This window comes from Dipodomys merriami, unplaced genomic scaffold (assembly GCF_024711535.1).
Source record: "Dipodomys merriami isolate MVZ:Mamm:240054 unplaced genomic scaffold, mDipMer1.0.p SCAF_34, whole genome shotgun sequence".
Classification (NCBI taxonomy): domain Eukaryota; kingdom Metazoa; phylum Chordata; class Mammalia; order Rodentia; family Heteromyidae; genus Dipodomys; species Dipodomys merriami.
In genome coordinates, this window is record NW_027204937.1 from 384,290 (window position 1) to 399,599 (window position 15,310).

At 48.2% G+C, this 15,310-nt stretch overlaps 1 protein-coding gene across 3 annotated transcripts in view; it reads left to right on the plus strand.

The window, feature by feature from the left end:
• The window catches only part of LOC138803296 (maestro heat-like repeat-containing protein family member 7), a 47,227-nt gene extending 33,742 nt beyond the window's left edge, over positions 1-13,485 (plus strand). For all 3 annotated transcript variants that reach the window (XM_069987124.1, XM_069987123.1, XM_069987125.1), the window contains 8 exons: positions 990-1,104; positions 2,498-2,638; positions 3,788-3,967; positions 4,924-5,079; positions 5,392-5,514; positions 8,533-8,635; positions 12,600-12,662; positions 13,162-13,485. In XM_069987124.1, coding sequence (XP_069843225.1) covers positions 990-1,104; positions 2,498-2,638; positions 3,788-3,967; positions 4,924-5,079; positions 5,392-5,514; positions 8,533-8,635; positions 12,600-12,662; positions 13,162-13,406 — 1,126 coding nt within the window. In that variant the 3' untranslated portion in view covers positions 13,407-13,485. The remainder of the gene's footprint in view (positions 1-989; positions 1,105-2,497; positions 2,639-3,787; positions 3,968-4,923; positions 5,080-5,391; positions 5,515-8,532; positions 8,636-12,599; positions 12,663-13,161) is intronic.
• Positions 13,486-15,310: the final 1,825 nt, after the last annotated feature.

Below are 15,310 nucleotides of genomic sequence, written 5' to 3' on the forward strand. Positions count from 1 at the left end.
TCAGAGCCTTGTGCTTACAAAGTCGACACTCTACAGTTAAGCCACACTTCTAGCCCAAGAATGTGCCTTGTGTATTTCGGACAGTTTCTAACAGTGGTGCTGATGTTGGCTGAGGTGACAGGGGTGCACCCTGAGCACTGCTGGCTTAGTTGGGTGAGCAGGAGGAGAAAGGCAGTGGGCATGGGAGCCCTGCCATTTTCCAGCCCGGTGGCTTTGAGCAGCTCATGCTCACAGCCTTCATTTCCTCATCTGTGCATGGAGCTAATAGCAGCCAGCCTCTGAGGACAATGGTGAGGTCCAAATGGAACAACTAAGGGAAAAGCATCTGGTTACTGCCTGGTATGAGTGAACCTCCCCCCACAACTCCCCCGCCCCTTCCAATCCCTGCCTCCAGCATGGCCCTATGCAGCCCAGCTCTTCATCTGTTCTGTCCTACTGATTTTCCCTGGGCCCTCAGGCAAGTCACTTCTGCACTCTAGTCTCAAGTTTCCCCAGCTGTAAAAGGAAATATTTAAACCTTATGGCCTCTGGTTCACACCTATAATCCTAGCTGCTCAGGAGGCTGAGATCTGAGGATTGAGGTTTGAAGCCAGTTGGGTCAGGAAAGTCCACGAGACTCTTATCTCCAATGAACCACCAAAAAGTTGAAATAGAGCTGTGGCTCAAATGGTAGAGTGCCAGGCTTGGGTGAAAAAGCTAAGGGATAGAGCCCAGGCTGTGAGTTCAAATCCTATTACTGGCACACACACACACACACACACACACACACACACACACACACACACACACACACACACACACACACACACACACACACACACACACACACACACACAAAACCCCGATGGCCTCTGGGATGTCTTTGAGGTGGGACAGCTGGAACACAGCATCACAGCATCTTGGTGATCCTGACTGTCCCAGCCAGCCCTCACCCAGCAGATCCTCAGGGAGTAGGAGAGCCTGAGGAACTGCTCCCTCACACATACCAGGGCCATGGTGCAGTACTCCTGCCAGGAGTTGTGCCGCATCCTCTACCTGCTCATCCCACTCCTGGAGCGCGGCGACGAGAAGCACAAGATCACAGCCACCGCCTTCTTCGTGGAGGTACTGACCAGGCCAGGCGTGGGGGTGTGGTGGCGGGATGTCGGGCTCATCCCAGACTCAGAGCACGCTGGAGGTTGCTCTACAAGCCTTTTTGCTTCCCTTGTCCCTTTCCTCTCTACCTCTGCTCCCCAATCCATTTCCCACAGACTTCCCCGATGTCTCTGTGTAATCTCCAACCATTGCTGGGCACCCCTGTGGGCCAGGCACTAACGATGCAAACAGGAACTTGAGTTCATGTTGACTTCAAAATGTTCTTGGTGTGGCAAGGGAGCCAGAGGTCATCCCCATTATAACATGGGGATGGCATTGCATGACTAAAGTGGGCAGTGAAGGAAGAGCAGAGTTTTGGGAGGGGCTTCAGGCAGGGCTTCTTGCAGGAAGTGACATCTAAAGCAAGGGTTGGTTGGAGGTGCTGGGGCTGAGTCAGGAGGAAGTGGGAGGGACTGGCCCAGAGTGGGGGACTGGCACTCTTTCATAGCTAGTCACTTCTAGAGACACAGAGACTAGTACAAGACCCACTTTAGAGGAGGAAGCCAAGGCACAGCGTACACACGCTCGTGCACGCGCGCGTGTGCGCGCACACACACACACAAAACCTTTCTCCTTTAGCTTACTGTGTTGAGATACACAGTGGGTGCCAGTCTACCATTTTAAGTACCTAGTCCAGTGGCCTTACGTACGTACAGGTCATCGATCCATCAGACCTGCCATGCAGCTTGAGAATTATTTCTATCTTTCCCTGATGGAACATTGCACCCATGGATCGCTATCCCTCCTCCCCTCAGGACTGTGAATGTGGGAAGAAAGGACCATGTCAGGTTTACATGGCAACACCAGGCCCAACCCTGATATGACAGCAGAATGTGTCATTGCCAGAGAGGGCAAACCTGGTCTTGAGATCTAGAGTGCTGGGTTCCAGCTCTAGCTCTGTCAGGTTGTATTTCTGGTACCATTTTGTGTAGGCCTGTGTGCCAAATACTGTGTCTACCTTTTTTTCTGCCCCACTACTAACCCTGGCAACCATGCAAAGGAAGAATCGTGCTACTGATTAGATGAAGCTGGGTAGTTTTGGGGGTCACACAGCTCAAGAGTCAAGAGACTCCTGATCTGTCTCACTCAGCCTCAGGAAGAGGCCTCTCTCTGAGGCTGCCCAGGAAAGGCAGTGGACAGCCTGGAAGGGCCCTGTACAAGCGCAGATTCCCAGGGCTGAATTTTGGAAGAAGCAATGGGATGTCATGTGGGAATCAGAATGGAGAGTGTGTCCCAGCAGAAGGGATGCAACAGCTAGAGTTTTCCAGCCAACTGTTGGCTTTGATTGCCTGCAATGCCAGGTCCACAGGCTGAGCATGCTGATTTGCTGGCCCTTGACCTTGGAGTATGTTTACTCCTTTAGCTGCTCCAGATGGAGCAGGCACGCCGGATCCCCGAGGAGTACTCTCTTGGGAGGATGGTGGAAGGCCTGAGTCACCGCGATCCCATCATGAAGGTGCTATCCATCCGAGGCCTGGTCATCCTGGCCCACCGATCTGAGAAGGTAAGTGAGGGCAGAGGGAGTCTAGTCCAGGCTCTGGGCTGGACTAGATCTTGGATGTTGGCTGTCATAGTCTTTTAGATGTTAGCAGCTAGATTCAGAGTCTGTGTCTGGCTTTAGTGATCCCATCTATAAAATGGATCTGCTTTCATGATTTGTATGTATTTTAATATTGTCAACAGTTCCCAATCTAGGTTTGCACCATGACCTTAAAGATTGTATATAGGAGAAAGGGGGTGATAGCTATTATTCCTAGTCATAGATTAGGAAACAGAGGTCCAGCTGCTTTTTCTCCCTTGCACCATTGCAGCTTATGATGTAGCCAGGATGAAGGGACAAGCCACAAATTCAAAAGCTAATATGGTGTGTGTGTGTGTGTGTGTGTGTGTGTGTGTGTGTGTGTGTGTGTGTGTGTGTGTGTGTGTGTGTGTTTTGATACTGGGACTTAAACTCAGGAGTGGGTGCTATCTCTTAGCTTTTTTGCTCAAAAGTGGTGCTCTACCACTGGAGCTACAGTTCCACTTATGGCTTTTTAGTAGTTCATTGGTGATGGGTCTCTTGGATTTTCCTGTCTGGGCTGGCCCCAAGCAGCAATCCTCTTATCTCAGATATCATGCTTCCTATGTAGCTAGGGAGCTAGGGTTTCAGGGGTGCGCCACTGGAAGCTTTTTTTTTTTTTTGTCAGTTATGGGGCTTGAACTTGTAGTCTTGAACTGTTCCAGAGAAATTTTGCTCAAGACTAGTGCTCTAGCCATAATGTCATTTCCAGTTTTCTGGTTGTTTCTGGTCATTAATTGGAGATTATAGTCTTACAGACTCAACTGCCTGGGTTGGCTTTGAATCTCAATCCTTAGATCTCAGCCTTCTGAGTAGCTAAGCTTACCTGTGTGAGTGACCACACCTGGCTTAGAAGCTAACTCTTAATGCTCATGTCATTTATCTAATGCCAAAGTAGGAGACCAACAACAAAGGGTCTCAGGAATTGAGGCCAGGAGGGAGTCATCAAGGCCCAAGCAAGAGCCTGAGGGAAGATGTCCAGGCCAGAGACAAGGCATAGGCAGGAATCCTGGGCCTGGAGTAGAGCCACCCAGTTCAGCCTGGGTGACTCAGGGGCCTAGGAAGAACCCTGTTCCACATCCTTCTGCCACCCAGATGGCCAAGGTTCAGGCCCTCCTGCCATCCATGGTGAAGGGCTTGAGGAGTGTGGATGGCATGCTGGTGGTGGATGCAGCCCACAACCTCAAGACCATCTTCAAAGGGCAAGGCTGGAAGCTGACGGACAGCTCTGTCTACGTGGAGATGCTACAGATCCTGCTGCCCCACTTCAGTGATGTAAGAAATCCTGTGGGACAAGGGGTTTAGGGAAGGTGTCTCTTTAGCACCTCTTCTGTCTACCTTGTTGCGTCTTGGAATAGTCACATTAATCTGCCTAGTGGGAAACCTGGATCTAGCTGGTCTTCATCTTTTGCAGTTGTTTGTCCAGAGAAGGCTCAACATTCTTACTGGTCCTCCTGGAAGGAGCTCTTCTTTAACAGTTTTTTAAAAATTTTTTGACAGTACTGAATTTGAACTTGAGGCTAGCACTTACAACCTGAGCCATGCCTCCAGCCTGACTTTTCCTGGTTATTTTGGAGATGGAATCTCTTGGACTTTTCTGCCCAAGCTGACTTTGAACTACAATCCTCTGGATCTCAGTCTCCGGAGTAGCTAGGATTACAGGCATAAGCCACCGGCACATAGTTGGGGATTCTTCTTTTATAATTGCATCTCCCCAATGATAGTGAACTATTGCCACTGGTCTGCCTTGAAAGGGAGTGTTGACTCATTGGTGACTCATATCTGTAATCCTAGCTACTCTGGAGGCTGAGATCTGAGGATCATGGTTCAAAGCCAGCTCAAACAGAAACATCTGTGAGACTTTTATCTCTACAAAAAGAGCCAGAAGTGGAGTTGTGGCTCAAGTGGTGGAGTGCTAGCCTTGAACAAAAGAAGTTCAGTGACAGTGCCTAGGCACTGAGTTTAAGACCCAGGACAGCCACAAAAATGGAGAGGGTACTTCTTTTTTAAAAGCAGTTTCAGTGAGGGGCCTTTTCTTACCTGACATAAAGACACCCTTTAAGTTAGTGGGAGTCCTGGCTGGGAAGAATGGAGAGCTCCAGAACCTAAGGGGAGCACCACCAGTTGACCTTGGCTGACCTCTCTGGGAGAGTGCCTCTGACTGAGGGAAGAGAAGGTAATAGAGCCACCTCCTGGAGGAGGGGCACCCCTAAGCCTCCCATCTGTCCTAGTCAAGAGAGGATGTGCGTATCTCCTGCATCAACCTGTATGGGAAGGTGGTCCAGAAGCTCCGGGAGCCCCGCACCCAAGCCATGGAGGAGCAGCTGATCGGCACCTTGGTGCCTCTACTTCTGATTATGCAGGATGGCAACCCTAAGGTGGTTCAGGTGAGTGAGCACGGGCGCTGGGCCCTCTCCTCCACTCCCAGGCCCTGCTGGTGTACCTCTCTCTGTAGAAACCAGGCCAAGACCACAATCAACCCATTGAAAGTCTTATTATTTTCCTCCAACCAGATGTGTTTCCCAAAGGCATCCATGTTAGTTATTTTCCTTCAGAAGAACTAACTTCATAATTGTACATTTCAGATAGGAGTGAGCTTCCAAAGTCCAACTTTTACACATTTTTCTTTTTTTTCTGGAACATGTTCTGGCTATCTTGGAATTTCATGACTCTGGTATTCTCCTCCTGTCCATTCCCAGAAATGTTTGAAGACCCTGTTCCGTTGCTCCTGCTTCATGGCTTGGGAGTTACCCAAAAGAGCATATAGCCGGAAGTCCTGGGACAACCAGCAGCAGACAGTGGCCAAAATCTGCAAGTACCTTGTGAGTGCTTCCGGAAACAACCATGGCTTCTTCCTTTCATACCAGCACTTTGACTGATTCCACCACCTCCTACAAGCCACTGACTCCAGAGCCTCCATCTTCATCTCTAACACCCCTGACCCTTAGGGATGCTCTCTGCTGGTCACTGGACACCTTGGATGACCCCCACAGCTCTGTTGGACTTCTGCCTTTCCCTTCCAATTCTGCTCTGTCCCTTTAGTTCTCAAAGCAAAAACCTGGGGTCACCTAGGATTTCTTCCTCCTCTCTCCTTCCACATTTGTTCTATGTTATTTATGTTTTTATGTTATTTTATTTTGTGCCAGTATTGGGATTTGAACTCAGGCCCTGGGCATTGTTCCTGAGATTTTGTGCTCAAGGCTAGTGGTCTACTACTTGAGCCACAGCTCCACTTCTAGATTTTTTTTAGGGGGATGGGGTGCTTAATTGGAGATGAGTCCCACAGACCTCTTTCCTGACTGGGCTGGCTTTCAAACCTTGATCCTCAGATCTCAGCCTCCTGAGTAGCTAAGATTATAAGTGTGAGCACTGGCACCCAGCTTGGCTTAGGTCTCTTCCAGCTTACCAAGTAGACTCCTTGCCACAAAACATGCTAGAAAAGCTACATTATTGTTATTATAATGTGATGTACAGAGGTTACAGTTACCTAAGTCAGGTAAAGAGCATACTTCTTTGTTTTACTTTTTCTTTTGGTTGATCATAGGGCTTGAACTCAAGACCTGGTGCTGTCTCTGAGCTCTTTTACTCAAGGCTAGAGCTTTACTACTTTGAACCACAGCTCCACTTCCAGTTTTCTGGTGCTTAATTGGAGATGGTTTCATGGACTTTCTCCCTTGGGCTGGCTTTGAACTGTGATCCTTAGATCTCAGCCTCCTGAGTAACTAGGCTTACAGGCATGAGCCACCAGGGCCCAGCTAAGAGTACATTTCTTTTTGGACAATACCACCCCTTCCTTCTTTCTCTCCCAGTTTTTCCCTCCATTCCCACCCACAAGTTGTATAGTTCTTTTTTTTTTTTTTTTTGCTGGTTGTAGAGCTTGAACTCTGGGCCTGGGCACTGTTCTGAGCTCTTCAGCTCAAGGCTAGCACTCTACCACTTGAGCCATAGCACCCACTTCCAGCTTTTTCTGTGTATGTGGTGCTGAGGAATTGAACCCAGGGCCTCATGCATGCAAGGCAAGCACTCTACCACTGAGCCACCTTCCCAGTCCCAGTTCATTTTTAACATAGTGTCTAGCAAGTACCACTGCTGTATTTATTCACCCATTGCTTCTCCATTTTCTGTGTCCGCCCCCATTGCTCTACCAAAGATAGATAAATAAGATAAAAAGAAAAGAAAACAAAAACAATCAAAAATAAACCTCATGATTCCATTTCCTGGAGTTCATTTCAATAAATATTATTTTATATGATCAGATACACGTAGACATTATGCCTTTGTGAGAAACCTACATTATTATTAACTAAGAATTAATAGCTAGTTTAAGTTATTTAAAACACTGCTTGCTGCTGACTGGGAATGTGGCATAGTGGTAGAGTGCCTGCCTAGCATGCATGAAGCCCTGGGTTCGATTCCTCAGTACTGCATACACAGAAAAAGCCAGAAGTGGTACTGTGCCTCAAGTAGTAAAGCACTAGCCTTGAACACAGAGAGGCTCAGGGACAGAGCCCAGGTCCCAAGTTCAAGCTCCAAAACAAGCAAAAATAAATAAATAAATAAAGGGAAAAAAAAGAAAAAGAAAACACTGCTGCTCACTGCACTCAGGCCCCTGTGGCTTGTGGCTGCATTTGTGATCCTCTGTGGTGGCTCCTTCTAGATCTCACTTTTTTTTTGGCACTATAAGCTATGGGCAGCTTTGCTCATGTGTAGGTTGACCTCTAGCCCTAGCTTTAAGAAGGGGTTGGTAACTTACTATCAGTGTATTCACTCACTCACTCATTCATTCATTCATTCATTCATGTAGCTAATACTTTTGGGATCCCAATTCCCAAGTCAGGCCCTGTCTAGGTGTTGAGGACTCTGAACCAAAATACAGGGTGAGCCCACTATACATTATGATCGTGTCACAGGTATTAACATGTTGCAGGGCCATCAAGCATGGCAAATGAGCTCTGCCTGAGGGTGGTGGAAAGCTTTAGGGAGGAGGTGACAGCCAGGCTGAGGCTAGAAGGATAAGAGGTGAGGAAGAGAGGGAAGGACACTCTAAATAGGAGCAACTGCTTGTACAGTGCACAGATCATGAATAGCATGCAGGCCATGTCTTTGTTCTAGACCACATTCTGGAACCTGGTCTAGAACTTGGTCTAGAACATGGTCTAAAACAATGATCTAGAGCATGGCAGTGAAGGCTGGGAATGAAAGATGTGGGACACAGAATGTGACCATGAAGCCTTTGCCTACTAGGCCCTAGAGTTCAGACCAGACACTAGTCTTGGCCATGAGGTAGTCACCAGGAGAATGATTAGGTCAGATTTCTCTTCATGTCCCGCTACAGCTTCTCAGCTAGATCACTCCTCCCAGCTTCTACTACCAGACCCTCTAACCACCATGACCAGATTATATTACATAAAACCCTGTTACTGCCCTGTCATGAACAATTGCTGCCATCGTACTTCCAAGCATGAGGAAACCCCATTCCTGCCTGGCTTTTAAGATTCTCAGTTTATCCCTTGCTGCTTTACAATGTGTATCCTTCACCCTTGTCCAACCTATCTCCTTATCTGTCATGTCTCTTGAATGTCACATCTCTGGTGGAATCTGGGGAGGGGTGTATTGGAAGGAGACTCCCCAGTGCAGGAACATTATTTATGTCTCTGTTGTAATTAGCTAAGAGAAATGGGACTTGGCCTCTTGAGAATCTTTGGCAGTGGGCTGGGCAGCAGAGATGTTCAAGAGCAGGGCACCAGGCTAAGTGGTGGGGCAGGATCACAACTCCTGACTTCAAGGAGGAAAGCTGGACCCTGAGAGCCAGGACTGTGGGGATTTCTCTTTGTTCCCAGGTGAACACCCACCGAGACAGCGCCTTGACTTTCCTCAACCAGAGCCTGGAGTACACCAAGAACTCACAGGCCTCCCTCCGGAAGTCCTCGGTCATGTTCATAGGTAACTGCTCCGCATAAACCTCTCCTGCTGCCAGGGCTCTGCCCGCTCTCCAGTCGCTCCGGCTGCCACCAGCCCTTTTGGCAGTTGAGCAATGCCTCACCTAAGGTATAAGGCTTGGCCAGCAGTTTGTCTTTAAGTGGCACATTAGGTGGTCTTCTCATTTTCAAGATCATGACCTAGAACATAGCCATAGGCTGAATTCAGCCCGAAATCTTTGTGCAGGTTCATTGCCTGAGCAACTATACTCAGCTGAGCTGCTGCTGTTCCCTGGAGTAAGAATGTGGCCAAGCCTCATGGGAGTTAGGGCAAATCCCCTACTGACTATAGCAGCAGAAGCCAGGCAGCAGGATGAAGAGGAGGGTAGAATCTCAGTTCATGATCTCTTCTCTCTCTCTCTCTCTCTCTCTCTCTCTCTCTCTCTCTCTCTCTCTCTCATTTATTCCCTCCGAGCATCAGTTTCCTCATCTATAAGATGGGCATCAACTCCCATTTCACAGACTGGATGAGAAAATTTTTTTGAAAGATAAGACCTGTCATGTTGAGATGTTCAGTTAGTTGCCTCCATTCTTTTTGTTGTTGTTGTTGTTGGTCATGGGGCTTGAACTCTGGGCCTGGGCGCTGTTCCCTTGAGCTCTTCAGCTCAAGGCTAGTGCTCTATTACTTGAGCCACAGCACCACTTCCTAAGTGGTATATTGGAGATAAGAGTCTCACCGACTTTCCTGCCTGGGTTGGCTTTGAACCGTGATCCTCAGATCTCAGCCTCCTGAGTAGCTAGGATTACAGGCGTGAGCCACCAACGCCCTGCTGCCTCCATTCTTTTTATTGTCCACAATCCCAACCTCTGCCTTTCTTGGGAAAAAACAAATAGCAGATCCCTTTATTCAGAATTCCCCCCAGAATCTCCTTCTGATTGTGTGCCAGGTGGCCTTCCTTCTATAAACCATACTGTACCATACCATACCATGCTATACCATGCCATACCATACCACTGCTTATTTGCCCTCAAGACCACATTCCCTTAACCAAGGACCAGGAGACCTTGCTACAGAGAGGCTTGGAGCTTATTACCTCTGTATAGTCTTCCCTCAGTTCATTTGCTCTTTTTCATCCATCCACCCATCTCATCGTACCATCTCACTCATCATCATCCATCCATCCACCATCCATCCACCCATCCATCCATCTGCCTATGCATCCACTCACCAATCTCTCTACTTACATATCTGCCTACTCATCCATCTATCCATCCATCAATCCATCTACCATCCATTTACCCAGTTGCCCACTCATGTATCCATTCATTCATCCATCTATCCATCCATCCACTCATCAATCTATCAATCTATCCACAAACCTGCCTACTTATCTACTCATCCATCTATCCACCAATCAATCTGCTCATCCATTCACAAGCTGCCCACTCATGTATCCATTCATCCATCTATCCATCAATCCATCCATCTTCCAATCCACCCACATACTCACCTACTCATCATCTAACCATCTATCCTTCTACCCACCTGTCCACTCATCCATTTATCTGTACCATCCATTTACCCACCCATGGAACCATCAACCCCATCCATCCACCCATCCATTCACCTACTCAGCCAGCCAGCCATCTGTTGGCTTACACAACAAACACTGATTGATCTTTTTCTCTTTGTCAGGCATAATGCTTAGGTAAGAGAAACCTTCAGAGGGTGGTGCTGATAGGGGTTTGGGAGTGAAGGTTTAGGCAGAGGTGTGATGAGGTGACTAGTCTAATAAATGTTGTGCTGCTCAGAAGGCCCCTCTCCTTTCTCTGTCAGTCCTGAGGCTTGAACTCAGGGCTTAGGCACTGTCCCTGAGATTCTTTTGTTCAAGGCTAGCACTCTACCACTTGAGCTACAGCCCACCTCCGGCCTTTTCTGTTTATATGGTACTGAGGAACTGAACCCAGGGCTTCATGCTTGCTAGGCAAGCACTCTACCACTAAGCCACATTCGGAGCCCCCCTGTCTCTTAAGAAGTGACATCTGTTTCCTAGCTGCTGATTTCTTTAAAGCTATCTCCAATCAAATAGTGTTTAACATCTCATACCTGGACCTGTGCTGGGGAATTAAGGCTGAGCAGAGCCTAGCTCTGCCCACAACAGTTCTTGATGCAGTGCAGAGCTTTCTAGCCTCTATTTGTTTGTTTGTTTGTTTATTGCCAGTTGTGGGGCTTAAACTCAGGACCAAGACTATCCCTGAGCTCTTTTTGCTCAAGGCAAGCACTGAACCATTTTGAGCTACAGTGCCACTTCCAGTTTTTGAGTGGTTAATTGGAGATAAGTGTCTCATGGGGACTTTTCTGACTAGGCTGGCTTCAAACTGCAATCCTCAGATCTCAGCCTCTTGAGTAGCTACTAGGCATCTGACTCTAACCTCTTTTAAATCACAGATCTTTTGTGAGACCCTCCTTCAAGGTTATGGATACTTGTCATAGAAAAATGCATATATGAGCTGGACATAGTGGCACATATCTCTAATCTCAGGAAAGTTGAGAGTTCAAGACCAGCCTTGGTTGGCCATTAAAAACATACACACAAGCTGGGCGTCATGCCTGTAATCCTAGCTGCTCAGGAGACTGAAATATGAGAATTGTGGTTCAAAGCAAGCCTGGGCCAGGCGCTGGTGGCTCACCCCTGTAATCCTAACTACTCAGGAGGCTGAAATCTGAGGATCAAGGTTCAAAGCCAGTCCGGGCAGGAAAGTCCATGAGACTCTTATCTCCAATAAACCACTAGAAAACCAGAAATGGTGCTGTGGCTCAAGCAGTAGAGCACTTGCCTTGAGCTGAAGAGCGTAGGGACAGTGCCCAAGCCCAGAGTTCAAGGCCCACAACTGACAAAAAAAAAATCAAGCCTGGGCAGGAAAGTCTGTGAGACTCATCTCCAATAAGCGACCAGAAAACTGGAATTGGCTCTGTGGCTCAAGTAGTAGAGCGCTAGCCTTGAGCTAAAGAGCACAGGGACAAGCCCCACAACCAAAAACCAACCAAACAAACAAACCATACACACACACAGATACAAAACACAAAACACAAAAAACATACACACACAAGAGAGTTGAGTCTATGGCTCAAGCAGTATACAGTGTTTGCACAAGTATGATGCCTGAATTCAAACCCAGGGCCACCTAAAAAATGTTTATGCATATAATTCTGTATATAATCTTAGGGACATCAGGGATTCACTTTACCCTCCTCCAACTGAGCTAAGATCTGATCTGGTGGGATTTAAGATTCATAATCATAACTAAGATACCATATGCAGACAGTAAAGATTCACAGACACTCTGGGAACTGAGGCAGTCACCTAACTTAGTCTGGGATAGACTGTACATGCAAGGACCAACAGGACTTTCCAGAACAGAAAGATGGGAGAAAAAGGCATTCTGAGAGGTAAGTAAGTAGTGTGGGCACTGGAGAAGCTGCGAACACTGTGGGAGCCAGGCAGGTGCCCAGGCTGTAGGCAGCATGCAACAGGGCTTGCCATGACTGAGAGATGGTGGGAAGGAGTTCTTGGACCCAGAATATGGAGTCTCAGTGCCTCTGGGGCCCTTGGCAGCCACAACTGACAGGTGCACAAGGTGCTCAGGGTCCTGAATATTGCTGCCATTCACTCATCGTAGAGCAGTGGGCAGTGGACACAGTATCTCCCTGCATTTCAGACAAGCAAGCTAAAGCCCAACCTATGGTAGCACTGTCAGAATCAATGGTCTAGATCCTGCCCCATCCTGGTGCTATCTTTGATTACTGGACTGACTATCTCCCCCAGGACCTCTCTGGGAGTATCCAAGAATGGAGATCCCCTTTGTGTCTTCATTTGTGGGTTTTGGAGGGGACTGGGAGGCTTCTCTGAGGAGGTCTGGGCCTCAGATGGGATGGATGGCATTATGCTGAGGAGCTGGGTGCCCTTACCTTTTGAATGATGCTTCAGGGTCCCTGGTCCCCTGCATGGACAGCATAATGACGGAAGATCGGCTGAATGAAGTGAAAGCCAGTAAGTCATGCCCTGGGCCTGCGAGATTTCTAGGGACAGAGAGACACTGAGCAGCAGGAGGGGCAGGGACACAGCCAAGGCAAGGGTCTTCCCTTCACTATCCAGGATGAGAGCTGTATGGGGCCCCATGGGGTTCCCAAAGAGTAGAACATACAGCCTACCTGAGGGAAAAATGACCCAAAGCTAGGGCTAGAAACTATTTAGTGCAGGATATATAGTTTAGACGTAAGAGGGTACAAGCTTATTTTGTAATTGGGAAAGCTGATAAGAGCATATAGGAAGACTGGGGGCAATCCAGGAATGCTTCTTAGAGGAGGCAGGCTTTGATTCACACTTTGAAAGCTGGGAACAGTTTGGAGGGCTGGAGGAAAATGAGGTGAGCAGATGTTGCACAGGGGGCATCCAAGCCAAGGCCAGAAGGTGGGAAGGAAAGATAAGGAGTGAGACCAGCTTAGAGGTCTCGTCTTAACCAATAGTCTTTCTTCTCCCTGTGATCCAGCTGTGGAAAACTTGAGGCATGATCCAGAAGCATCAGTATGCATCTATGCAGCCCAGGCCCAGGAACACATCCTGTCCAGCTGCTGGAGGAATTCTTGGCCACTTCCACACGGGGACTCATGGGTGTGTGACCCGGCCACCACGCACCGCTGGAACCCCAGCTGCGAGAACCTGCCCACTTCCCACCAGCGGCGCTCCTGGATCATGCAGGCCCTGGGCTCCTGGAAGATGTCCTTGAAGCAATGATGTCACACAGCCACAGCCCCCACCTTCAAGCTGTCCAAGCACAGACATGGACACATAAATGCCACATGGCTTCCCTCTCCACCCTGAGTGCTTCATGGGAGATGTCCCACTGTTATACTGGGACAAATCTGAGAGAGGGGTATGGCCTGTTGGTGACTCAGTTGCAGTATGTCTAATCTGGGTAGATGGGGAAGGTGAAGTTCAGATAGGTGCTTGTCACAAGCCACTGGAGGTCTCAGCTTCCTCTGCCCCCATTATCACAGGAGCTAAAGAAGTAGTGATTTGGGTTTCCCTTGGAGGAAGAAAGAAGAGGAGAGAAGAATCCTCCATCCCATGATATCATGTCTCAGGGCTTTGAGTCCTATCCTTAGGTTATGTGCTGTGATGTTTTCTAATTCTAGGAATCTTTATAGAGCTGATTCTACAAATATTTATAGAGCTTCTAACCTAGGCAGGTACAGGCTCTGGACACTTCATGATCTGAGGCAGAAGGTTCTCACCTAGGGCACTTTTGCCCCTTATGGACTATTTTACAATGTCTGGAGACATTTCTGGTTGTTTTAAGTTGAAAGTGGGTTGGGATCAGCATCTAGTGGGCAGAGGCCCTGGATGCTGCTCAACCCCCTACAATCACAGGACAGTTCCACAAGGAAGTTGTCATATGGCCAAGGTTGAAATTTTGGACTAGTGGAAGTATTGGAGACATGTAAAGATACCAGCAGCAAAGCAGGGAGGCATGGGGCTGGAGGTTCCCTATGAAGCGCCACAGGCCAGCGGGGTGTTGAGATGTCAGAGAAGGTTTCCTAAAAAAGATACTTCCCAAATGGGAGGTGACCATAAGGTGCCACCTGGAGCAGATCAGGGTATGTGGGACCAAGGACCAGTATCAGATTCCTATAATGGAGGGAGAGAGGACCAGGCCACTGTGGCCTTCATCTAGAGTGCAGTGGGAAAGCATTGGGAGGTGCTCAGCAGTGGAGAGATTTGAACAGATGTTGGCTTTAGAAAGCTGCCCCTCGGGGGATACAGGAACCCCTAGGCACTGCTGGTGAGATAGTAGAATGTAGCTATTCTGGGCATGAACCTGTCACTACTCAGCTATAGTAAGTTTATGTGTATCCATGGCCTGGGAACTGCACTTGTGGGAGTCTCCAAGGTCCATAAAGAGAAATGTATGAGGACTTCCATTGTAACATGCCCTGTGGTGCCAGGAGAGGGGAAGCCTAGACACTCATCCTTGGAGAATGAATGTGCTCCATGGACTCCTATGTGTAGTTAGAGGCAGTGGCAGTACATATAGCACCACAGGCCTACATGATAAAGTATGTCACAATGTATGCACAAAAGAACTTACATTTTGAAAAACAAGACACACGAAAACACTAGAATGATTGGTTAGGAGGGAGAGATGAAGAGGAGAGGTACAAAAGTGGGGAGGAAAGGGAACCCACTACTACTTTGTAGTAGAACAAAAGGGCTGGGTGGGCAGAATGGACAAGAGGTGGACCAAGACTGCTAAAAGGAAATGGTGGCATGGACCACAGAGGGCACAATGGAAGGGCAGCCAGTCCTTTAGGAGACCAGAAAGGGGGATTCTAGAACACAGTGGTTCTCAGAATAGAGGAGGGAGGAGGAGAGCAAGGTATTAAGGATGGTACCCATGTTGCTGAGTGAATGATTGAGCCAATGGTGACCCCCACATTGAGGAGTGAAGCCAAGACCAGGAGCATGATGGGGATCACATGAGGACTGAGTGGCAGGAGTCAAGTCCAGTCTGGAAATGGTGAGCTTGAAGGAATTTGGGGGAACATGGTTGTGTGGCATCCACCAGGTTGATGGCTGCCATTATACACTGAATAAATAGACTCCAGACAGTTTCCTCATCCCTTCTGCATGGGAGAACA